Here is a 25,761-nt window from a genome sequence, read left to right as displayed (position 1 = left end):
GGTACAATGAAACGTGCTAAACATCACTAATGATCAGGTAAATGTAAATCAAAACCACAATGAGTTATCACCTCACACCTGTTGTAATGGCTATCATCAAAAAGACAAGAAATGACAAGTGTTGGCAAGGATGTGGAGAAAAGGGCACTTTCATTCACTGTTGGTGGGAATGTAAATTGGTGCAGCCAGTATGAAGTTTCTTCAAAAAATTAAAAATAAAACTATTGTATAATCCTGCAATTCCACTTCTGGGTATTTATCCATAGGAAAGGAAAACACTAACTCAAAAAAACATATGCACTCCCATGTTCACTGCAGTATTATTTACAATAGCTAAGACATAGAATCAACATATGTATCTACGGATGGATGAATGAATAAAGAAAGTGTGGTATTCATATACACAATGAAATATTGTTCAGACATAAAACATGAAGGAAATCTTGCCATTTGCAACAATGTGGATGGACTTCAAGGACATTATGCTAAGTGAAATAAGTCAGAGAGAGAAAGACAAATATTGTATGATCTCACTTATATACAGAATCTAAAAACAAACAGCAAAACAAACAAAAATGAACTCACTGATATAGAGAACAGATTAGTGGTTGCCAGAGGCAAGGGGTAGGATTTGGGCAAAATGGTGAAGGTGTTCAAAAGGTACAAATTTCCAGTTATACAATAAATGAGTCATGGGGTGGTAATGTACAGCATGGTGACTGTAGTTAACAATACTGTACTGTATATTTGAAAGTTGCTAAGAGAGTAGGTCTTAAAAGTTCTCATCACAAGAAAAAAAATGATAGCCATGTGTGGTGCTGGGTGTTAACTAGATTTGTGTTGACCATTTCTTAATATATACAAATATTGAATTATTATGTTGTACACCTGAAACTAATATATTGTTATATGTCAATTACATCTCAATAAAAATAAATAAACAAGCAAAGAAACCAAAATAAACAAAGAGACCAAACATATGGCCCTAGTCTCAAGGCTCACTCAGTCTGGGAGGGGAGAGAGGCATGTCACACACATGACACGGAAAGAATATGTATTTGAGCATCTGTTAAGTGCCAGGCACTTTCCTATATATTATCATCTAGATAAATGGTCTCTATGTTACTTCTCTGTGGAATTTAACAATATTTTTACTTTCTCTAATCTCTTTCCTGAGGCTTCTACAACATCATTCTTTTCTAGTTTCTATTATTATAGAAATCACTTGCAGACTCCTTTGAACACTCCCTTTCCTCTGCTCACTGCTGACCAATTAGGGCTGCTTCCCCAGAGTTCTCCTCAATATGCTCTTGATAGTCTATAGCCTTTCCTCAGTAAGTTAATAAGCACAACCATATTTTAGGTTCACCTGTACTTTTATGTAACCCTCAAATCATTAGCTCCAGCTCAAACCTCTCTCCAGAAGAGAAGAGGTTGTGTACAACCACCTAATAGACATCTATCCAAAAACAAAACAACTCGGACTTCTCTGGTGGTGCAGTGGTTAAGAATCCACCTGCCAAGGCAGGGGACACGGGTTCAAGCCCTGGTGCAGGAAGACCCACATGTCACGGAGCAACTAAGCCCATGCACCACAACTCCTGAGCCTGTGCTCCAGAGCCTGCGAGCCACAACTACTGAGCCCCCGTGCCACAACTACTGAAGCCCATGTGCCTAGAGCCTGTGCTCCACAACAAGAGAAGCCACTGCAATGAGAGGCCCGCGCAGCGCAACGAAGACCCAATGCAGCCAAAAATAAATAAATAAAATTAATTTATAGAAAAGCAATCAAAAACAAACAAATCAATCAATCAGTTAAAACATCCTGCCACCATCTTCTAGTTTTCAGTCAAGTTAGAAAACTGAAAATGACCAAGTCTCTCTCCATGAAACTCTCATCAAATAAAAAGTATGTCCCTTAGATCCTACCTCCTCCTACGGCAATTGACAACACTTTCTCCATTCTTTTACTTTTTAAAAATATCTTTATTGGAGTATAATTGCTTTACAATGTTGTGTTAGTTTCTGCTGTATAACAAAGTGAATCAGCTACACATATGCATATATCCCCATATCCCCTCCCTCTTAAGCCTCCTTCCCACCCTCCCTAACCCACCCCTCTAGGTGGTCACAAAGCACAGGGTTTATCTCCCTGTGCTATGGGGCAGCTTCCCACTGGCTATCTATTTTACATTTGGTAGTGTATATATGTCGATGCTACTCTCACTTCTCCCTAGCTTCCCCTTCCCCCCCACGTCCTCAAGTCCGTTCTCTAGATCTGCATCATTAGTCCTGCCCTGCCACTAGGTTCATCAGTACCGTTTTTTTTTAGATTCCATATATATGTGTTGGCATACAGTATTTGTTATTCTCTTTCTGACTTACTTCACTCTGTATGACAGACTGCAGGTCCATCCACTTTATTACAAATAACTCAATTTCATTCCTTTTTATGGCTGAGTAATATTCCATTGTATATATGTGCTACATCTTTATCCATTCATCTGTTGATGGACATTTAGGTTGCTTCCAATCCTGACTATTGTAAATAGTGCTGCAATGAATATTGTGGTACACGTATCTTTTTGAATTATGGTTTTCTCAGGGTATATGCCCAGTAGTGGGATTGCTGGGTCATATGATAGTTCTATTTTTAGTTTTTTAAGGAACCTCCATACTGTTTTCCATAGTGGCTGTATCAATTTACATTCCAACAAACAGTGCAAGAGGGTTCCCTTTTCTCCACACCCTCTCCAGCATTAATTGTTTGTAGATTTTTTGATGATGGTCATTCTTACTGGCGTGAGGTGATACCTCATTGTGGTTTTGATTTGCATTTCTCTAATGTTTAGTGATATTGAGCATCTTTTCACGTGTTTGCTGGCAATCTGTATGTCTACTTTGAAGAAATGTCCATTTAGGTCTTCCACACATTTTTGGGTTTGTTTGTTTTTTTGATATTAAGCTGCATGAACTGCTTGTATATTTTGGAGAAAAGACCCCGAATAGCCAAAGCAATCTTGAGAAAGATTGCAGCTGGAGGAATCAGGCTTCCTGACATCAGACTATACTACAAAGCTACAGTAATCAAGACAGTGTTGTACTGGCACAACAACAGAAATACAGATCAGTGGAACAGTATAGAAAGCCCAGAGATAAACCCACGCACATATGGTCACCTTATCTTTGACAAAGGAGGAAAGAATATACGGTGGAGAAAAGACAGCCTCTTCAATAAGTGGTGCTGGGGAAACTGGACAGCTACATGTAAAAGAATGAAATTAGAACCCTTCCTAACACCATATACAAAAATAAACTCAAAATGGCTTAAAGACCTAAATATAAGGCCAGACACTGTAAAACTCTTAGAGGAAAACGTAGGCAGAACACTCTATGACATAATTCACAGCAAGATCCTTTTTGACCCACCTCCTAGAGTAATGGAAATAAAAACAAAAATAAGCAAATGGGACCTAATGAAACTTAAAAGATTTGCACAGCAAAGGAAACCATAAACAAGACAAAAAGATAACCCTCAGAATGGGAGAAAATATTTGCAAATGAAGCAACTGACAAAGGATTAATCTCCTTTCTCCATTCCTATCACCACTTTCTCTGTAGAAGCCCTTGGCAAAGACTTCTGCAATACTGCACAAACCAGTTCCCCTGCTCCAGTCCTGAGCCATCCTCCAAAATCACAAGTCTGATAAGATCATCCTCCTGTCTAAAATCCCTCAGTGACATTCTGTTGTGAAGATTTCTTAACTTTCTCTGTTTGGTTCCTGCATACCTCTCCACCCCATACCCATCCATCCTCCAGAACCCAGCACATAATCTAGTCCTGCAGAACAATGTGCCTTTCTGGGACTACACCCTGCTCCCTTGTAGTTTCAGGCTATTCTTTCTTCTCTGAGTTGGCTTTCCTACCTCAATAAGCTGCACTAATTTCAACTAATCCTTTGAGGTCAGTTTAAGCATTACTTTCTAGGGAAATTAAGCTATATATTCCTGTCCTGGATTCCCAAAGAATCTTTTACAAACTTCTAGTTTAGCCTTTTAAAATATTTTTGAAATTACTCTATCAACAAACATTTATTGAGAACATACAGTGTAATGGCCATTCAGTGTCATTTCTCTAAGCACAGAAGTCTCAACATTGAGAAAGACAAAAAGGGTCCCTATTCTCATGCATCTTACCATCCCAGTGGATGGATACAACTGAGAGAGAGAGAGAGAGAGAGAAGATAACAGGCAGCTATAACTTTCAAGATGAAAACAAAATAATAAACAATGGGATATGGAGTCATTCGGGAAAGAAATAATATAGATGGGATAGTTGAGAAGGCCTATCTGAGGAGCTGATAGTTAAGCTTGGTGATATCTAAATGTTATGACATATCCAACCAAGTAAATATCTGATGGACGTTCATTCCAGGCATAAATAATGAACAGTTCATGTAAAGACCCTAAGGGACAATGAGTTTAGCACATTTGAGAAACAGAATGAAGATGTGGGTGGCCAGCTAGTGGTTGCCAAGACAGTTTTCATTTTTGCATTTAATCCCATAACAGCTCTGCAACATAGGTAGTACAATCCTAATTGAAGTTTAAGAGGTTATAGATTTTATGCAGTCACAAATGATAGACTACCAAATGATAGAATCAGGATTAAAATAGATCTTTCTGAATCCAAAACCCCTGTGTTTTTTCCCACCTACAATGTAAAAAATGTTATGCTATGAAAAAGAAATATTCATACACCAAAGGATGAGACTATACAACATCTTGGACAGTTAGACTTAAATATGGGGTGGTGGAGTGCTCTATTCACAAATGAATTACACCAAGTTCAGAGAAATTTGTGGAGAAAAGCATCATCTCTTCATTTGAAATTGTCAGACTTCTAATAGCCACTCGGTATTTCTAGTATAATACGGAGAGTTAGAAGGTGTTTTTTTTTTCCAAATGATAAAAGAGTGCTAACTGTAGGAAAACATAAGAGGCAGGTCAACAGTTGCAAATAGAGCAATGTCTCCCTTTGGTACTTCTATGGGAGAGGGAAGGGAAAGGCTGTCTGTTGAAGATATCACAAAACACTTTTCACCCTAATTGATTTTCATATGGAAAAAGTCAGTAGTGAACACAAGTATGAAACTTGAGTACTCTAATTCTCCTGGACCTCTGTAAAACCATGACCATGACTGGTGAAGCCCCTCAGGGGCTGTCTCTGCACAATCGAATCCTTTGTAGGAAGAGAGACATCCCACTTCTGAACATGCCATGGCTTTGATCATGTTGTTCTCCTGCTTTCCCTGTCCCTTTCCTTCCGTCCCCTCAAATCAAACCCAGTCAATGGTAAAGGCTCAGATCAAGTCAGAACTTTCTCCATGAAGCCATACCTGACCTCCACCTGCATCCTTGGCAGATGGTGATTTCAAATTAAACATTTCTTGACAATCACTATTATACTGTTCCATGACATTCTTTTCATTTAAAATTATACACTTATATACACATGAGTTAACGCTGTGATTTTATAGTGTAATTGTAATTTTAAATTACATGCATAGTGTAGCAGAATGTTCGTAACAAAAAATCCTACAAATCATGACATAAATCAAAGAGAGTATATATCTTTTACTTTCTGGGTACATTTAGAAGTAAAATGATAAACTTGAACATCTGAGTCAGTCTCATTTTTTTAGACTTTTCTCTGTTTCCAAAGGTTGATTATTAACTACCATACACATATCTATATAATATTAAATAATATAGTGATACTCATTAGGGGGAAAGAAACTTGCACAAATTATGTCTCTACCATACATCAGTTACTTTTTCTGACACTCTTACCTACTCAATCCTGAGAACAACCCTATAAGACAGGTCGTTTTTACTTGCATTTTACATATGAAAAAACTAGGGCCCCAAAATGTTATATTACTTGCAAAATTCACACAGCTTGAAATTGGAATTATAAGAATGTAAGTTTAGCTATATAGTTCTGACACCAAAGCTCAAGCTTTTTCCCCTTATATCATTTTCATAGACATTTTATAAGCAACCATAAATTGATGCAAATTGAGCATCTAAAATCCTTCAAAATTGTCATTTAATTTAATTATTATACTGGTCTTGGGACTTCTCTGGTGGTCCAGTGGTTAAGACTTCACCTTCCAATGCAGGGGGTGCGGGATTGGGGAGCTAAGATCCCACATGCCTCATGGCCAGAAAACCAAAACAGAAGCAATATTGTAACAAATTCACTAAAGACTTTAAAAATGGTCTATATCAAAAAATAAAAAGTCTTTAAAACAAAAGAAATAAACTGGTCTTATAATCATGAAAGTATATGAATAGTGTTTTCAGTTTTCATGTATGATTTCACTGTATGATTCTAGCAAGAGACAATTCCCAAGTTTTAATTTACTACTTTTCTAGTCACAAATCATTTTGATCTCCTGTTTCTTTACCACCCTCTGATAGACTTCTGATGTTTTCATGTCTCTGGTATGTTTATTGCAGGGAGAATTAAGGCAAAATTTTAAGCATTCCATCAACACTGAAGATAAAAATTTAGAAAAGTCCATACTTATAAACCCCATTCTCTCTTTATTTCTCTCCACTAACATTGACCATATCATGTCAATAAATATCCTCTTCTCTTAGATATCAGAAAAGGATTTTCCAAGAGACGATCTAAAAGGGTGCTATCTGGACCTTTCCCAAAGGTAAAAAGCAAAATCAGCTCTCTTTCGGGAAAGTGGTCCTTAGAGGAGTTTGTCTACCCTCCCATTTTTTTCCCTGCAAATATATTTTCTTTGAACCAAACAATGGCTAGTTTATCCTGCTGAAAGGATGCTTTAGGTGGTAGAATCCAAGTTACTAGGACTTGTCTTCAGTCTCCTTTAACCTGGACACTGGGAATGGTAGCTTTCTAACACCAAAGATCAGAGATGATCCAAATTGATAACTGTACTGTGGATTTGATCTTCTTATAAAACTCAGCATCTGGATTGATGGCATGTTCAGATCTATTGATATAATTATTTTCTATGTACTTAACCTGATTAATTTCCAGTATCAATGGTAATATAATCAAATTATGTGGCTCTAACATTTATTCATGAAACAAAAAATATTTGTGAAATTTTAAGTAAGTATTAAATTAAATCCTCTCTCTTTGAACATAGACAAACAATATCTATATATCTAGAATCATATGAGAGAAAGACTGTGGGCTTTGGACCCAGAAAGATTTACATTCAAATATTACATCCAGGTACAATGTACACAGCTTTAGGGAATTCAACCACTCTGAGCTTCAGTTTTCTCATTTCTAATGACATATAACACCTAGCTGATAGGGTCATATGGATAATTAAATAAGATAATCTTTTCAGGACTGTGGGTGTTAATTAGAATAATATATTAAAGTGCTTAAGGCCAATATGCATTTTAATATTATTCATTCCCTAGTATGGGTAGCTAATTAAAAGTCGCTTGTACTTTTCTGTATTGAATAAGTGTATAAGTAGCAAGGGACACCTGTAAATATTTTATCATAATAAATAATTAACATTGTTTTAATATTTGTAATTCAGATATTTAAGGATTAAATTTACTATATATAAGGAAACAGAATTTATCCTGGTATTCTCAAGGAATTTTTTATAATACTATAACATGTCATTCTCCAAACATTTTGTAAAATGTGACAATTTTTAAAATTTTCTTAAAGACTAAGAATATTTTAGTTAAAGAAACCTTACTGGGGAAGAGATAAAAAAATATATGAGTACTTAATGGTCAAACGTACTGGAGAGAAATGACTTCCGGTAACCATCCTGTGAGTGCGTGAATCACTGTGAACTCTCCCAGTTCTCTCCTCTCCGCTACATGGATGCTAAAAAAGCAAATACACAATAGTATGGTCAATAACATTTGAAAACAGAGAGAGGTCTATAAAAAACAGGAATCTCTAATAAGCAGTGATATAATAATAAATGTAGGGGTCCTACTGGTTATACATTAGAGCACAAGAATATACTTTTCCAACAGTCAGATGACTTGTTTTGATAAGGCACTTAAATAGATCCAAAGATAAAATTTCATATCTATTACAAAACATGCTTACAAGCTTTATTTTATAAATGTATTTATTTTATTTATGTCTGCGTTGGGTCTTCGTTGCTGCGTGCGGGCTTTCTCTAGTTGCGGCGAGTGGGGGCTACTCTTCGTTGCGGTGCTCGGGCTTCTCAATGCAGTGGCTTCTTTTGCTGTGGAGCTCGGGCTCTAGGTGCGTGGGCTTCAGTAGTTGTGGCTCGCTGGTTCTGGAGTGCAGGCTCAGTAGCTGTGGCACGGGCTTAACTGCTCTGCGGCATGTGGGATCTTCCCGGACCAGGGCTCGAACCCATGTTCCCTGCATTGGCAGGCGGATTCTTAACCTCTGCGCCTCCAGGGAAGCCCACAAGCTTTATTTTAAAATGTCATATATATAAAGCATTAACGTCATAAACATATCCATACATATTATATATCGGGAAATATATATAGATGATATATAATCTATTCTATATATTCAATATATTATCATGGTCTTTTAAAAATAGGGCAGTGTCCTTCATCTTTCTAGTTTCGGTAATTATTCTAAGATTCCTATGAGGCTGTGTATTAAGTCAGTCTCACACATGGCAGGACAAGATGGGCATCAGACATCTTTAATCAAATCCTTAGATAATTTCAGAGAACCAGAAACATCCATTCTATCCTGTAGAAAAGAGTGGATCTGCCACCATAGCATAAAGTCAAATGAGGCCGTGATTGATCAAATATTGCTCTTCTCATTTTAATCCTTTTGTTAAAATTTTTTTTTCTGAAGTGATTAGTCTATTTTCATTAACACACGCAAATGCCATATCTATGTTTTGCTCAGGAATCAGAGCTTCAGTCCACCTTATGCCAACGGTGATGACTGATGGTATTGACCGGCATACATGTCTTTTTCTTCAGAAAGAAATCTTACTATCTTAGTCACATGCTCCATCATTTAAAAATTTACACTGGCTTCTTGTTTACAGATTATAAATTGTGATATGTCTACATATCTCAAAGATAACTAATATCTAGTGGGATAATTCACAGTCTAAACTCCTCTTTGAATAATCATATTAACATTCAGGATGTGACGGTGCAAACCCCATAAAAGTAACTCTTTTTCCTTTGCATATTTCCTAGTGGTATTTAAATAACTACTAAATATTGATTTTTTAAGGTAGAAAGCTAAAACTCCCATAAAATATTTACTATCTACTATAAAATCTGAGAAAAACTTTTGGACGAATATAAATTGGACCATGTAGTGATTTCCACTGGTAAGCCTAAGAAATGTCTTACATTAAGTCTGGTCCTTTATTTTCAAGTTGGATTTATTTTTCAAAAATAACAATAATTCTATTACTCAAGTTGCTACAAAATTCTACTGAACTGTAGCTTTAAGAAAGATAAAATGCTACTCCAATTATGCAGGTCACACATTTACTGCTTCACTGGCCTTGCAGCTCTAATTCTCAGAACTTCAAGTTAGGTCTGAGAATTAGGAACATTATTTTCTTTCAAAAATAAACAAACATAGTTGTCACTATTTTGAACACTTAGTAGTATTCAGCTACCTAAAATGATCTGAGCTGAGCTTTTAAAAATGATTGAAATTAAGTGTTGCAAGCTGGGTAAAACAAATTTCCAATAGAAAATTGAGGGTTGGTAAGAGAAAAGAGAGATGAAAAGGATGGCAGTAGGAGGGGTTGTTTTCGTTGTGTGGCTTTGGGAGAGAAAAAGGAAGCTGAGCTAAATGAAAATCCACAAAAAATCAGACCAGGCTACTGACTGACAGTGCTATGTGTAATCATAGAAGGGGAGGGGGCTGAGCTTTGAGCAAATGGCTGGAGTGGCCTCTTAAAGGAGCGGCGGTGACACACTGCAGGAGGGGGAAGGGTGTCAAATTCAAGCTGGTGCACTGTGTGTGAGAATTCTCCCACCGAGCAGAGACACACAGCTGCCATGCATTTGCAAGTCAGGCATCAAAGATTTTTTGCATCATTCAGGCCAGAACGGAAGGACCACAGGTCTCTACAAGTGGAAGCTAAGAGAATAAACATAGCAGACATGTCCCATACATGTCTGCAGTTTACAAGTCATGCAGGTATATAAGACACAAGCAGATTTCACAAGAATATTGAAGGAAACATGCGTAGTTTTCATCCTGAATGTATAAAAAGGAACAATGTTACCAAAAGCATGAGGAACACACTGACATCCTTCAGAAGAGTTCAGGGCTTCAAGATTAGTAAATGATTGCTGCATGAACAGAGCCTAAAACTTTAACTGGATTCCAGTGTACATTATTCAGTATTTACATGAACCAATAGTTTCCCCTACAAAACAACTTCTTTCTCTCATTAAGTTGAAGATTAATTTTCCATGACTGACTTTCCATTCGTTACAAGGAAACACTGGATGTAGAATAAGTTTTTAGTATTTTTCTTGGAGGAATTTTGTCTTATTGTGGGCTAATGCAATATTTCAAATCAGTGGCTTTGGCATATTTATTTTTATATTAGAAAGTTTACACTGTTTGGAGAAAAGGCTTCTTAAAATTGAGTTTTTGAAAAATAAAACTATGCAATACAGAAGTATAGTTGTCGTTGCTGTTGTTTGCCTGTTTGTTTTTATACAAGTGAGCGATAATTTTTTATTCTACTTACTCCACATTTGCCAGCTTAATGATAGCTTTAGACAAAAGCATTGGCCAAAGTTCAAATTCATAGGTTGTAGCTGGAAGCAATAGATTGTTTTCTTCATCAAAAGGCAGAGAGTCATCAATAGTTATCTTTCTCCAGCAACCCTAAAGATGAGAAGAAAGGAATATATTATCAGTGATTAACACTATTTTTTCTCATACATTATTGTACACTGCTGACATTATTATTTACTGTTTTATAATTTTATTTTAGCATTTTACATCTAATGACTGACATACTGGTATTCAATACTACTCTGTCTGAGCGTTTTACCTTATTATTTTGTTTAATGTAATTATAGCATGCCTATATCTCTATCACTAGTATGATTATTTATGAGGTCTTTTAGCACATTCTAGGGTGCCCCATCCTACATAATGCAGTAAATTGAAGCGTTTCAAATAGCAAAACCAAAATACCACACAATCATGGAAAGTTTGGACCTGATTACATAACTTAATACAGTCATAATGCAAATTCTGCAAATGTAACTTTAGTAATTATTTTTTATCCTTATATCCTCAGTGATCTTATACTTCCAATTACCATATTACTCCTACTCCTGTTTAAAGATCTATTTTTTAACATAAAGCTAATTAATAATTTATTTAATAAAATCATTATACACTTACCTGTATACATATTATTTCATTATTAAAAGCTTGAGGTAAACGATAAAATTAATGATTGTGAACTCAAATTTTTTTTAAACTTTGGTTTTACATGTGAAATTTTAGTTTGAATTCATTTCTTCCCCCAAGAAATATTTCAGCAGTGACGCAAGCATTGTGAACCCAAAGATCTGTAACACATGGCTTATATCTATACCATTGAATTGCTTACAGACTAGTGAGGGAAGGCATATAGGCAAATATAAAATGTAATATGTTTAAAATGCTCTAGGACCAGAAAGGAAAGTGTGACTAGTTTTGCTTGGGGGATGTCCTCACAAGAAGGTGACATTTGAACTCAAGATTCAAGGAACAGTATAACTTTCCCAGGTAGATAGGAACAATAGGGTGAAAAATGCTTTCTTTTTATGACACCTGTAACTGAACTCATACTGCCTTATTTAGTGGTTATATGACTTTTTCTTTATTTCCTTATGGATGACGTAGGGCAAGACAGGTTTAAAGTCACAGGTGTTTAGCTACTCTCTCTTCTAATTTTAAGTGAAACGACCCAAAAGAATACACAGTGAAATAAGCCAGATACAAAAAGACAAATATTGTATGATTCCTCTTACATGAAGTACCAGGAAATATCTAATTTATAGAGATAAGAAGTGTAACAGAGGCCACCAGGGCCTGGAGGAGAGGGGAATGAGAAAATATTGTTTAATGGATGCAGAATTTCTATTTGGGATGATGAAAATGTGGAAATAAATAGTGGTGATGATTGCACAGCATTGTAAAAATACATACTGTCTCTAAATTGTACATTTATAATGCTTAAAATGCTAAATGTTATGTATAATTTACCACAGTAAAAAATAGCAATAGTAGCTCCCTTCTCACACTTTGATTTTCAGAAAAAAAATTTCAAAGGGGCTATCTGGATTCCTACAAAGGAAAAGTTTTAAGTAGCCATAAGAACTTTGTTATACCAGTTTAACAAGTATCATCTGCTTCCAGCTGATCAGTGATTACATATTTCAATACAGAATGCTTTGATTGCTAAACACTGTTGAACTGTATACTTTACATGGGTGAATTGTATGGTACGTGGATTGTATCTCAATAAAGCTGTTACATAAAAATACACAAGGATGAATGTTCAACATTACATATCTAAAACATAATTTGACTAAGGTTATAATAATTTTCACTGATATTAATACATTGGTTAGTTGTCTCCTTTAAATTTATGAGTAAATGAAATGTTATGTATACATAAACACAAATAATTTTTGAAACCTCATCATAGGGCATTGAATTATTATTGCATTTGGTATTTTTTTGTCACTGCATGTAAATGATGTATATTGGACATTTTTACTGAGTTTACTGTGTTAGTGCCACATAATTTTAAAAGACCATCACAATGTTTAATTATAGAATGCTTGTAAAGAAAGATACCTTTTTGTTAAGATAAACATAGATTAATAAAAGATACTTTAGAATACAGTCATGTTCAAATTTTATTATTTTCCATACTTCAATTCCAGGTCACAATAACTAAATGGCTACGTATGTTTATACCCTCTTCCTCCTATGACCACCCTGAAAGGAAAATAAAAAACTTGTTTTATAAATAATAGTTCAAATCACAATTACAAAAGATCAAGAAAAGAGCAATCAGTGGACAGAAATTTCAGCAAAAACCTGAATGGTCATAATTATATGAATGCTATGGAATTCTGACTTCGCTTCCCTACTTCTACTGCAGTAATAGGTGGTACCTTCCCACTCAGGGTAGAGCTCTGACTTCTGCACTTGCTCTGAAGTTAACAAAGCAGTTTCTCTCCCCAGAAGAGTCAGTGGAAAGAACTGACTTCCATCCTCCTCCTGCAGTAAAGAGGAGGTGCCTGGCCTGGTAGAACCTATTGGAGGAACTCTTATTTCCACACCCTACCCAGGCAGTAATGAAGCACACTTCCCCCTCCTCAGGTGGTGATAAGGAGATTGTGGGATGGAGTCCTATCCTCTGGGTAACAGAATAGCACTATACAGGTGTTACAAACTAAATTGAGATTTGAAACAAAGCCCACAAAAGTGATCCAGGGTGTGCATTCCAAAACTAAACAGGCTGACTACTTGCTAAAATAGAAATTTTAATTAGAAACCACAGTCATAAGATATAACACAAATAATGTCCAGGAAACTGTCCAAAATTTCTCATCATACCAAAACCCAGGAACATCTCAATTTCAATGAGAAAATACAATCTACAGATCACAAAATCAAGATAACAGAGAGGTTGTAATTTTTAGGTAGGAACTGTAAATATGCTATTATAAAAATGCTCCAACAAGTAATTATGGACACTCTTGAAACAAATGAAAAATAGAAAATCTCGGCAAAGAAATAGAAAATATGAAAGAGGAAAAAATAGTAATTTTGAATTTAAAATTAAACAATAAACAAACAAACCCCTTAATAGCAGAATGCAAATGACAGAAATTAGTGAACTGCAAGTTATATCAATAGAAATTATGAGCAATAAGGGAGATATAGATTGAAAAAATAATATGAGCCTCAGGGGCCTGTAAGACAATGCAAATATATATAACATTCATGTCATTGGAGTCCAAAAAAAAAGAGGGACAAAGAATGTAGGGCTGAAGTAGGTTTGAAGGAATAATGGCTGAAAACTTCTCAAATTTATCATAAAACATAATCTTACAGATTTATGGAGCTCAGAATACCCAAAACAGGATAATTCCAAAGAAATCTACACCCAGAAATCTACACATGTTAAATTCAAAATCCTAAAAAACAAGACAAAGAAAAAAGCCTGAAAGCAGCCAATGAGAAAAGACACATTACCTATAGGAGAACGGCAGATTGCTCCCCAGAAACCACAGAGGCCAGAAGAAAGTAGCACACGATGCGGAAAGAACTGTCAACCCTGAATTCTGTACTGAGTGAAAATATTCTTCAGGAATAAAAGTGAAACAAAAACATTTTTAGGTAAAGGAAAGATAAAACAATTTGTCACCAGGAGACTGGCTCAAAAAGAGTGGCAAAAGGAAATTCTTCAAAGGCAAAAAAAGAAAAAAAAAAAATGGAACACTAGGAGTAAAGAAAGAGCAAAGGAAAGAGTAAGCACATTGCTAAACGATAGAGTATTAGCTTCCTCTTGAGCTTTTAAAATTATTTTTGACATTTACAAGCAAAATTTTTCATGAGGGTCTCAATATGTGTTCAAGAAACATTTAAGACAATGATTCTAAAGAGGGAGGGGTGTAAAGGGGCCTAAAAGGTAGCAGTTATATTCCAACTTAAGAGGTAAAATGTTGATATTAGTGGACTGTGATAAGCTATGCATGTATATTTTAATCCCTAGAGCCACCACTACAAAAAATTTATACAAAGAGATATACTCAAAAACACTAGGGATACTAATTCTAAAAGATATAATACATGCACTCCGATGTTCATAGCAGCATTATTTACAATAGCCAAGACAGGGAAGCAACCTAAATGTCCATCAACAGATGAATGGATAAAGAAAATGTGGTACATATATACATGGAATATTAATCAGCCATAAAAAAATGAAATAATGCCATTTGCAGCAACATGGAGAGACCTAGAGATTATCATACTACATGAAGTAAGTCAGACAGAGAAAGACCAATATTATATGAGATCACTTATATGTGGAATCTAAAAAATAATACAAATGAATCTATTTACAAAACAGAAACATACAGACATAGAAAACAAATTTATGGTTATCAAAGAGGAACAGGGGAGGGATAAATTAGGAGGATGAGATTAACAGATACACACTACTATATATAAAATAGATAAAAAACAATGATTTACTGTGTAGCACAGGGAACTATATTCAACATCTTCAATACCTATAATGGAAAAGAATCTGAAAAAAATATACATATACATATATAACTGAATCACTTTGCTATATACCGGAAACTAATACAATATTGTAAATAACTATAGTTAAAAAAAAAAATACCAGAGATAAAATGGAATCCTACAGAATGTTCAGGAAATGAATAAGAGGACAGAAAAAGGAAATGTATAAAATGTAACAGAAGTAACAGAGTAGACAAAATTGCGGACAAGACCCAATTGTATCAAATATAAATTACACACAAAATACACGAGTAACTTGGATATACTTATCAAAATTAAGAATTTGCATATATGTTGACAGAAAAATTACACATGTAGAAAGCTGAGAAAAGTCACACAAATGGGAAAAAATATATACACGAAGACGCTATTTTAGAGCATTGTTTGTATTGGTAAAACACTGGTCATAACTTAAATGTCTGTCAATATGAAATTAGCAAATACGTATTGAGTCATCTCTTGGTATCTGTGGGGGACTGGTTCCAGAATCAGCCACATATACCAAAATCTGGGGATACTCAGGTCCCATAGTTGACCCTCCTTATCTGAGGATTCAACCAAGGATAGAACATAACCATAGTGCTGTATTTATTGAAAAAAAGTACACTTACAAGTCGACCTGGGCAGTTCAAACCTATTTATTCAAAGGTCAACTATAGTTATTGTCATCTTTAAACAATGGAGTGCAAGGTAGATCAATAAATATTAGCATAAAAATGTCCATGGTTAGGAAAAAAAATACAGAATGATGAGTACTGTATGATCTTACTGTCAGTATAGATTATATATAGTAGGTTTACATATATTTGTAAAAAAAAGTTTAGGAGGATATACAGAAATCATTTACTATGATTGTCTGGGTAGGTAGAGTCATAGGGAACTTCCACTGGCTAATTTAAACATTTTAATAATGTTTGATTTTTTTTTAATAAAAGCATATATAATGTTAATAATAATGAACTGAGAACAAAAACATTTCCATTTTGGAAAAATGTAATTGAATGATGGAAAAATAATTTGTCATGGCATGTCACTCACTGGGTGGGAGAGAGTTTGTTTCAAATGCTGACTGCAGGCTCTGCCCAGAGACTGTGGGGTGGGGGGTATGGGAAACATGACAGGTGATGTTGATGCTGGTGTGTTCTGCACCCCACAGTTTGAGAACTCTGAATTCTACGATAATATAGTGCTTAAAGGGTTAAGCACTTAATAAGTTAATTAACAAAGGTTAATCAGAAATAAAAGATAATATGTTTTTTATATGGATAGACAGATGGCAACAGGGGAAAAGTATTGGTCTCAAGGTGTGAGTTTCTCTGTTTATTCAGAGATAAATGAAAGCACTCAGAGAAAGGCTGCCGAGAGCAATACGTATCTAAAGTGGAGAGCAATAACTTAATTGCTTCTTGCAAGGAGCCCAAGGAATGCTGACATTGAAAAGCACCTGAGGAGACCACATGTGGCCCAGTAGCAGTGTTATCACTGCCAGGTGAAGGAAGAGAGAAAACGTCTCTGTTTTATAATACTATTTTTTATGCTACCCAATAAATTTTTGATTGATGTCAAAGAAACTTGAGGCTATTTACTTACAATCCAAACTGGAAAAAGTGGAAAAACTTTTACAGAAGAAACAATATGCTGGTGTAAAAATCTGAATTTTAAATGTCATGCCTAGAGGCTCTCATTGGTTGGTTTACTTTGAAGAAATGACTAAGGTGATTGCTTCAAGAGACAACAGGAAAGGGGGAGGAGAATATATGTAATAAGGCAGAGAAGGAAAAAATCAATGTCCAATAAGAAACAAATGAGAAGGTATCAATAAATGGAAGAAAACAAACAGTGAGGTGTATGCCTTAAGGTGTACAAGATGGGACAGTGGAAGGAAAATAGATGTAGGGTAGAGGATGTATCTCCAGTACATTATCCTGAATCAAGCAGTAGAGGGTAACAAAGAATATTCTTACGAACACCTTTCTTAAATATTTGCAGTGAAAACCAAAGGATATACATGTAAATAGTGAATTAGAATTGGAAGAGGAAAAAAATCAAAAATTAAATTGTGTGTCTGGAAAGGGACAAGAAAAGAAAGTAGCAATATACTTTATCTTGTCGGAAATAATTTACTCTAATACTTTATTACACCTCATCTGCAAAGAGGTGTTGACTCAGCCCCCCCATTTGGGAATTAGGGAGAGAGAGGTAGAAATGTCTGCTCCTAGCCCAGAGAGAACAGATTTCTACCAGCCAGAAAACCAGGTAGCCATATCTATCACATGAACACAGCCTCTGAAACAGCAAAGTTCTTGTTTTGGTCCCTTTAACAACTGCATCTGTCTATCTATTTATTATCATTGCTATCAGTGCTCTTCTATAGCCTTCTAGGACTACAGTCCCAATTTTGAAGAATGGACCAAAGGAGAGGAGGACCAGCAGGACAGTGTTGTAATTTGGCTTGTGTGTATTTACTTTACAAAAAGAACTGCAGATTGGACCAACTGTGAAAACAAGAAATATATATTTGGACAAAAGACCTGGAAAAAGAAAACATCTATAAGGTAATAGCTTCTTATATATATTTCCATATACTAATGAATACACTAAGTGGATGGGATGCTGGACGCTTCATACTCAGTGCTACAGAGAAAAATGAAGCAGAGACAGGGGAGAGAGTGTCAGGGTTTCAGATAGGGTGGAGAGTAAAGGCTCAGAATGAGTGTCTGAAACACTAAACCCAGGAGATACTCGGGCATTCTAATACAGAAAGGTTGTTATCTATGTATTCCATATGTAACCAAATTATCATTCACATAAGAATCATACATAAAGGAAAATAGACCTCAATATTAAGTTACCCCAAATAAACCACACGTATATTCTAAGTGAATAAAACTTTGGAATGCATACTCCATCTGAATGAAAGATGAATCAAAATAAAGTACTCAAGAGAGAGGAAACTGTATTAAAAAAAACAAACAAACAATGATGAGGACTAACCCTTTTATATAGAGAATAAGGGATAAATAATTATAAATATGTGTTCAAAGATAAATACTAGAAAAAATGTTTACTCAAAAAACATACCTTTTATATATAGAATAAGGGATAAATAATTATAAATATGTATTCAAAGATAAATACTAGAAAAAACGTTTACTCAAAAAACATACCTTTTATATATAGAATAAGGGATAATTATAAATATGTGTTCAAAGATAAATACTAGAAAAAATGTTTACTCAAAAAACATACCTTTTATATCTAGAATAAGGGATAAATAATTATAAATATGTGTTCAAAGATAAATATTAGAAAAAATGTTTACTCAAAAAACATATATACCAAGAAAACATTGAAATAAGAGTATTAGGTGGATTTTATTCTAAAAAACCAAAACAAACTATAAATTCATAATAATTAAAGCAATATGGTATCTGAATAGGATAAGGAAGATAGTGAAAGAAAATAGAATCCAAAACCAAACACAGTCAAATTGGAAATTAGTTTATGATAAAAGTGGTTTTTAAAATCAGTGGGTAAAAGGTAGAAGATTCAGTATGTAATGCTGGGGCAACTGGCTGAGGTTTTGGAATAAAAAATAAACCAGTTCTTCATTTCTCACAGTAGATAAAACAAAAGATCCAGACATTAAAATAAAACTAAGGGGAAATATTTTTTGTTTTCTTGAAACAGTATCTTACTTTAAATGATAAAAATTCCTAGACTCTGTAAAGAAAAACAATGACATAATTGACTACATAAAAATTACAAGTCTCAGTTGGGTGGAAGACACATAGCTAAAAGACCAATTTAAAAAATGCTTCCTTTATATTCACATATATTATTACCTACAACATATAAAAGAACACTTACAATTCCATAACAAAACTTTAAATAACCTGTTTTATAAGTAGGCAAGATATAGGCAATTTAAGAAGTATATAAAGGATGTACAGGTTTGATGGGATACCAGAAGAACTAAGCAAGTTTGGGCAAAGGAACCACAGCAAAGTCGTATTTCAGGAGAATCAGGCAGAGCGTTGCCTATGATCACTGCGCATCCCCTCTATTTTTGCATCTTGACTTAAGAACCACTGTTGGGCAAGAGAGCATCTGGGAAGCCGATCATGTGCTTTTCCCCTGGCTCTACCAAGGGGCAGGAGGAAGAACAAACCATCTCTTTGGCTTCCACAACTGGAGGCAGCAGTGGGGAGAGAGAGAAGGAAGGAAAGAACACCGGAAAAGAGGGAAGGAAACTAATAGTGCTGAGAGTCTACTATTTGTCAGGACCTTTGCTACGTTCTTTTATGTAATTACCACATTTTATTGTCACCTGTATTTGTACCATGATATATTACATGCCTGTTCTCGTGAGATAGGAGGTCCCTTTGCCTTTGCGTGCAAGGAACCCTGAGAGGCCCATACGGCCCTACGAGTGGCTCTAGAAATGCTGAGGGCCAGCAAAGCTTTCTGTCAAGTCTCAGTGAGCATGAATACGACCATGCACTTCAGTGATGAGTGCCAGCAAGTGGCCTGCAAAATAATTCATACGGAATCAGTCGAATCACTCAGTGCTCAGCAGTCTAGCAGCATCCCTCACAGGCCATTCCTCAGGTGAGACCAAAGAGGAACCAGAAGAAGCCACTGGACATGAGGTTCAGTCTTTCTGACTCCCAGACCTCTTCGCTCAAGGACTACACTATCACAGGTTAAATGACGGCAGCAGACTGACATTTCCAAATTGGACTAAATACATTAAAAAACAATTCTGAATCTAGGTAGGTTTAGGTTTCCGAGGAAGCAGTACAGTTAAAGAGAAATAAATCACATATTCTTTGCAAAATGGAATATAGTGTTAATAAACGTCGACCCCTATCCAGGAGGAAACTGGAAAAGAAGGAAGGATGTCAGGAAGCAGAGAGAGAGGAGGGTGATGGGGGAGAAACTAACAGCGTTGGTTTAATGTTCTGCTTATGCTGTTTTAAAGTCTTAATAATTTTGAACTTCGTCCCACCTCAAGTTTAGGCAAATGTGCAGAAGTGGAGCCAAACACCCAGGCATCGGACCTCATCACTCCTCCCGCGTTTCCCTTCCTTCTACAACCTGACACTGTCCTCTGTGTACCCATGCTCTTAATGCCATATCCTCCCTGTCACTCCTCCGAACACACTTAATACTCTAAAGTCTACTCAGCCAAACCTGCCTCCTGACTGGTAAACAGAGAAGATAACGGAAATTAGGAGGTTATGTTCTCTCCTAACAACGTTTTGACTTTCTTTCTGTGACTATCAAAAACAACAACACTCCTATTTTGGGTATCAGAAGCTAAGATTACCTTCTTTACCTTCCCACTGTGGTGATCCTATTAATTCCTAAGCATTGGCCTTTCAACAGTCCCCATCCCAGGAAGACAGATGGCTCCGGCTCATTAAGGAAAAAGTCATGTTCTTAGAAATACAGAATGGAATGATCCCCTTTCCTCATGCCCTCAAATGTTCAAAAAGATTCTTTCTCTGTGACCAGGACCAACTTCACGGGTATGTGGCCTGTGCGGTCACACGGAGGCCCACACTCAGAAGGACCTCATGCTTTGTTTAAAGTGCTGATACCACTGTCTTGAAATCCTTAACAATTTTTGAACAAAAGGCTCTGCAAATCATGTAGCTGGGCCTGCCTGTGACTCTGGGCCTTTAGAAAAGAGCGTTCATTCCACCATTAAGAACCCAAAGGTGTTTAATGTAACCTAGCATTACTAAATGTGGTGTGGGTCTACTTTGCCGTATTAACTAAGAGGTTTTGAATTTTCTATTTGTGCTTCTTACTATCCCATTTGCTTCTTTTCAGGCAGAGGTAAAATACTTCCTGTGTCAGAGTGAGATTTGCTAACACTAAAACACATCTCAAGTTCAGGACAAAAAACGGATCAGATCAGGTCTGTCAGTAGCATATACCAAGAGAGGACTGGACCACGCTCAAGCTCAAGCTCTCTCTCCTGTCCATGACCCTGATGCCACATCAAAGAGGGGAGAGCCCTGTGCGTCCACCTGCCTACCCAGCCCGCCTACCTGGGATGGGTGAGGCAGCAGAAGGCCACCCCTCCATGGTCCTCGCAGCATCAGTTTAAAAAGCACAGGGGACTGGCATCACAGGGGATACAACTGTGTTGTTTTTAATCTCAAATTACATATGCAGGACATCCCCCCAGTAGGTACTCAGCTGATAGCCTTCGTAAACTGCCTCATCTTCTACTAGCTTCATTATCGGCATGTAAGAAAACTATATTTCAATATGAGAGACACACAAAATTTTAATGCATGTGAACACAAACTTACCATCCAGTAAAGTTTCACAACATACTTTCCATAGCTATTGAACAAGGGAATGTGACCCTTCACAGCCTTGCACAGAGAGTAAATGTGTTCCCAGGGCTTCCAGACCAGAAGAGGAGGTTCCGCTGCAGTCCCTTTAAAATAATTGTTCAAAGCACCCCCATTGAATATCTTCCACACGGCGTAGATTTCGCTGATAATCCATCTCATCAGCTAGAGATAAAAACCAGTAGTGTTCATTAGTTATTTTTCAGTTGTTGGCACTGTAATTTGAAAGGGGGTGGGGAGAACAGTTGAAAATCTACTTTCAGTGGTAATGTTAGATTCTACATGTAGTATATCCCACATTTTGATTTCTGACCTACAGAATGGTCATAGATCTTGCTTTTATCTTCAAAAAATATAGTCACAATACAAGCTAAAGAGTCTTAGCTAAGAGCTGTCTTCCAGAGTAAACGTCAGTGATTTGACATTGACCTCCATATTAGTTGTGTGCATGTGTGTGACAGAAAAGGAGGGAGGAGAGAGGGAGACAATGTTTCTGAGAGCAATGATGATTTTATTTTGGAATTAACATTATATAAAGGATTGAGCTACTCTTCTGTAAATGTTGAGAAGTTTGAGAAGGAAATGATCCCTTTAAGTCTATAAAACCAAGACAAGCAACGAGACATGGGAAAGAATTAAAATTATACACACACTTTACTCTAAGTCTCATATTCATGTGTTGATCTGCAGGTGCAGAAGTGCTCCAAGTAAAACTCCCAAGTGCAGGGTTTTCAACAGGCAGCAAGGAACAGTGGAGAGTTGAACTTCAGAGTATGTTTTACTGCCTGGTTTGTAAGGAGATTAAATACTTGAGACTAACATCATTAAGATTTATGTTTTCCTTAATTTGGTTATCTAGAAAATTTCTTAAAGTTTGGTGAAGTTGAAAAAGACAAATCAGATATCCTCCTGTATACCTGGAGATTTTACTATCGAATTATTTTATACTTCCTTTGTGGAATCTAAAATATGACCCAAACGAACCTATCTGTGAAACAGAAACAGGCTCATAGACATGGAGAACAGACTTGTGGTTGCCAAGGGGGAGGGGGATGTGGGAAGGATGGAGTAGGAGTTTGGGCTTAGCAGATGCAAACTATTATATACAGAATGGACGAACAACAAGGTCCTACTGTAGAGCACAGGGAGCTATATTCAATATCCTGTGATAAACCATAATGGAAAAGATAAAAAAGAATATATATATATATATATGTATATCTGAATCACTTTGCTGTACCGCAGAAATTAAGACAACATTGTAAATCAACTATATTTCAATATATAAATATTTTACACTTCCCTTGAGAAATGATATGCTAAAGTCTACGTAGGTTTAGAATTCATAAAATAAGCGTATTTTAGACTAAACCATAAAACATAAAACAATTCAGAGATAATTTTATAGTAATCAGTACAACCTGGCTGAAGAAAAAATATTTTGATTTTAATATTGGTCAAGATGTTAAAGATCAGAAAGACAAAATGTTTAAATGGATAATGACTATGCCCCACTCCTCTGACTGGACCTTAGGAGAAAATCATCAAAAAGCCTGTTTCTGATGTAACTACCTTAGGGGAGTGGAACAGGTCTGCTTCTGATGGATAGAACCCTGGGTGGAGAGTGGGGAGGTGTGTTCCCACATGCTGTAAGACTGCTGCACTGAAAATCTGGTTTGTTTCAATGAGGTGTTGCATTTGAGCTGTATCCCCTGATTTCTCCACATTAGCAAGCCAAACAACACCGAACACCTTACTCTTGGACATGATGTAGGGCCAGACTGGCAACAACTTTATGTCAATTGCTAGGCACATGGATCCAGAGAAGAAATGCCTAGATGGTGTGTACTGGACTACCCTGGTCCATGGGCGGGAGAACAGGGGCATAAGCAGTGCTAATATTAACATCTTCCCCACCTGTTCTCTCTCTACTCAATTAAAGAGCCTTCTCTTCCTCTTTGAGTGTCTGGCTTATGAAATATTCAGTTATACCAGAACTTAAAGGTGAGCAAGACAGCAATGAAACTGACTGACTGGGAATTGCTTAAGGGCGGATCCCAAAGGCATTCTGCAGCCAGGCTTTTCTTAGGTTGATACTCCCCTACTTACCTCACTGCAGAGTAAATGCTCATTTGCTGAAAACAAGTCAAACAGGATTTCGTTTTTCACAACCACTGGAGCCTGAAATATATATACATATATATATATATACATATATATATATATATATAGAGAGAGAGAGAGAGAGAGAGAGAGATTACTATTTAGGAAATGTAGCTTAATGAAACAGTTTCATGTGCTGCAAACAGGCCAAACTCAATTTCATTTCTCACAACCAGAGGAATTAGAAGAAATTAAAAAATAATCATATTATTCTGTAAGATAACACTGTTAGAGCTGTAGGTGACATTAATTTAATAATGTAATACCTATAAAATACAGTATTTTAACATATAATAAAATGTTGTAAGATATAACATATGCAGATAAATTTAGCATGCATAAACTCACAAACTGAAAGTTTAAAACCTGATTTGAAATTTAAATTAACCACTCAAGTTAAACCTGAAGTTTAGTTAACATCTGGTAGCTAGAAAAATGTCTTCATCTTGGATAAAAAATATTAGCTGAGACAGCTTATTAAAATCTTGCTCAACTTTAAATATTGCTATGTTTTTTAAAGTTAATATGGTGGTCATTCATTAATTGGTATATATCTAAGTTTGCTTTTATATTTAGAGCACCTTTTATATTTAGACCAAAATATGACTTGTAACAGTTTTTAAAATTAGTTACAATTAATATCAACCTTATATATTTAACATATCAAAATAAAATGAAAGTTGCTTTGATTAGCAAACTAGATTTTTTTTTTTTTTTGGCGGTACGTGGGCCTCTCACTGTTGTGGCCTCTCCCGTTGCGGAGCACAGGCTCCGGACGCGCAGGCTCAGCGGCCATGGCTTACGGGCCCAGCTGCTCCGCGGCAAGTGGGATCCTTCCAGACCGGGGCACGAACCCGTGTCCCCTGCATGGGCAGGCGGACTCTCAACCACTGCGCCAGTAGGGAAGCCCCCAAGCTAGATTTTTATAGAAACTAATGCCATCAATTACTCTCAATCATCTGTATTACTAGCATCTTGAAAACTCAATAAAATATTTTTATATGTCTGAGAAAAATTTACCTAAAACTACCTTGAAGGCCTGAATTGACTCTTATGTTCATAATTTATAAACATAATTTATAAAATTACATATGTATAACTTTATGTTTATATATATATTATTCTGGTTTGTCTGATTGTGATGCAACACTTCTAAAATGCCTATACCTTTCAGTATGTACCAAATGCATTAAAATTGACTATAGATTAAATATGTATTAGATGTCTAAGGTTTGACGGGTTAGACAATAGTCATCGGCTGACAAATGAAAAGGAGGAACTGACAGTTTCTAAAAGACAACAAATATTAAGACAGAGGTCTCTGCAATGGTATTTTAGCATCTTTATGCCCTATACCTATACCTGGGGCAAGACAAAGTTTTAGACATCTTACATCTGTTTAATATAATCAATATTGAAGGACCTGGGCCACCAATATCTGGTTCTCAGAAATAAACCAATCTGATTATTCACTCTGCTCTTAGGGCTTGTGAACCCCCTTGGGTGGAATGGTCCATGTTGACTCTGATATCTGAAATTTAGGCTTTTAAGTTTTTTAGTAAGTTAGCTTCTCTTTGACTTAAATCATGTCCTTTGATTTCATATTTTACTTAGTGTTCTGGGGTATGTTTCTAGTGCTCTTTAAATTGTGGGTTGCAATTATTTAGTGATTCATGAAATCATTTAATGGGTCAGGACTATATACATATATATATATACACACATAGATATATCTATAAGATGTGTCAGGAATATATATATATATATCTTTATATATGTGGACTATAATGAAATAGAGTAAATTTCATATAGAAAGGTCATTATTGTTTTGTAATATTTTTCTCTAAACTTTATATATGTCCATATATATATATATAT

The 25,761-nt window shown here is 35.9% G+C and overlaps 1 protein-coding gene across 4 annotated transcripts in view; it reads right to left on the bottom strand.

Moving 5' to 3' along the window:
* The window catches only part of ADGB (androglobin), a 139,126-nt gene that overhangs the window by 106,236 nt on the left and 7,129 nt on the right, over positions 1 to 25,761 (bottom strand). For all 4 annotated transcript variants that reach the window (XR_003003596.1, XR_003003597.1, XM_024747897.1 and 1 more), the window contains exons 4-7: positions 23,830 to 23,901; positions 21,676 to 21,885; positions 10,764 to 10,903; positions 7,820 to 7,906 (exon numbers count right to left, since the gene is read on the bottom strand). Coding sequence is in view for 2 of the 4 variants with exons in the window: in XM_024747897.1 (XP_024603665.1) it covers positions 7,820 to 7,906; positions 10,764 to 10,903; positions 21,676 to 21,885; positions 23,830 to 23,901 (509 nt within the window). In the remaining 2 variants the exon portion in view is untranslated. The remainder of the gene's footprint in view (positions 1 to 7,819; positions 7,907 to 10,763; positions 10,904 to 21,675; positions 21,886 to 23,829; positions 23,902 to 25,761) is intronic.

The sequence above is a fragment of the Neophocaena asiaeorientalis genome, unplaced genomic scaffold (assembly GCF_003031525.2).
Source record: "Neophocaena asiaeorientalis asiaeorientalis breed wild unplaced genomic scaffold, Neophocaena_asiaeorientalis_V1.1 scaffold123, whole genome shotgun sequence".
Classification (NCBI taxonomy): Eukaryota; Metazoa; Chordata; class Mammalia; order Artiodactyla; family Phocoenidae; genus Neophocaena; species Neophocaena asiaeorientalis.
This window is presented reverse-complemented; position numbering and strand designations above follow the sequence as displayed.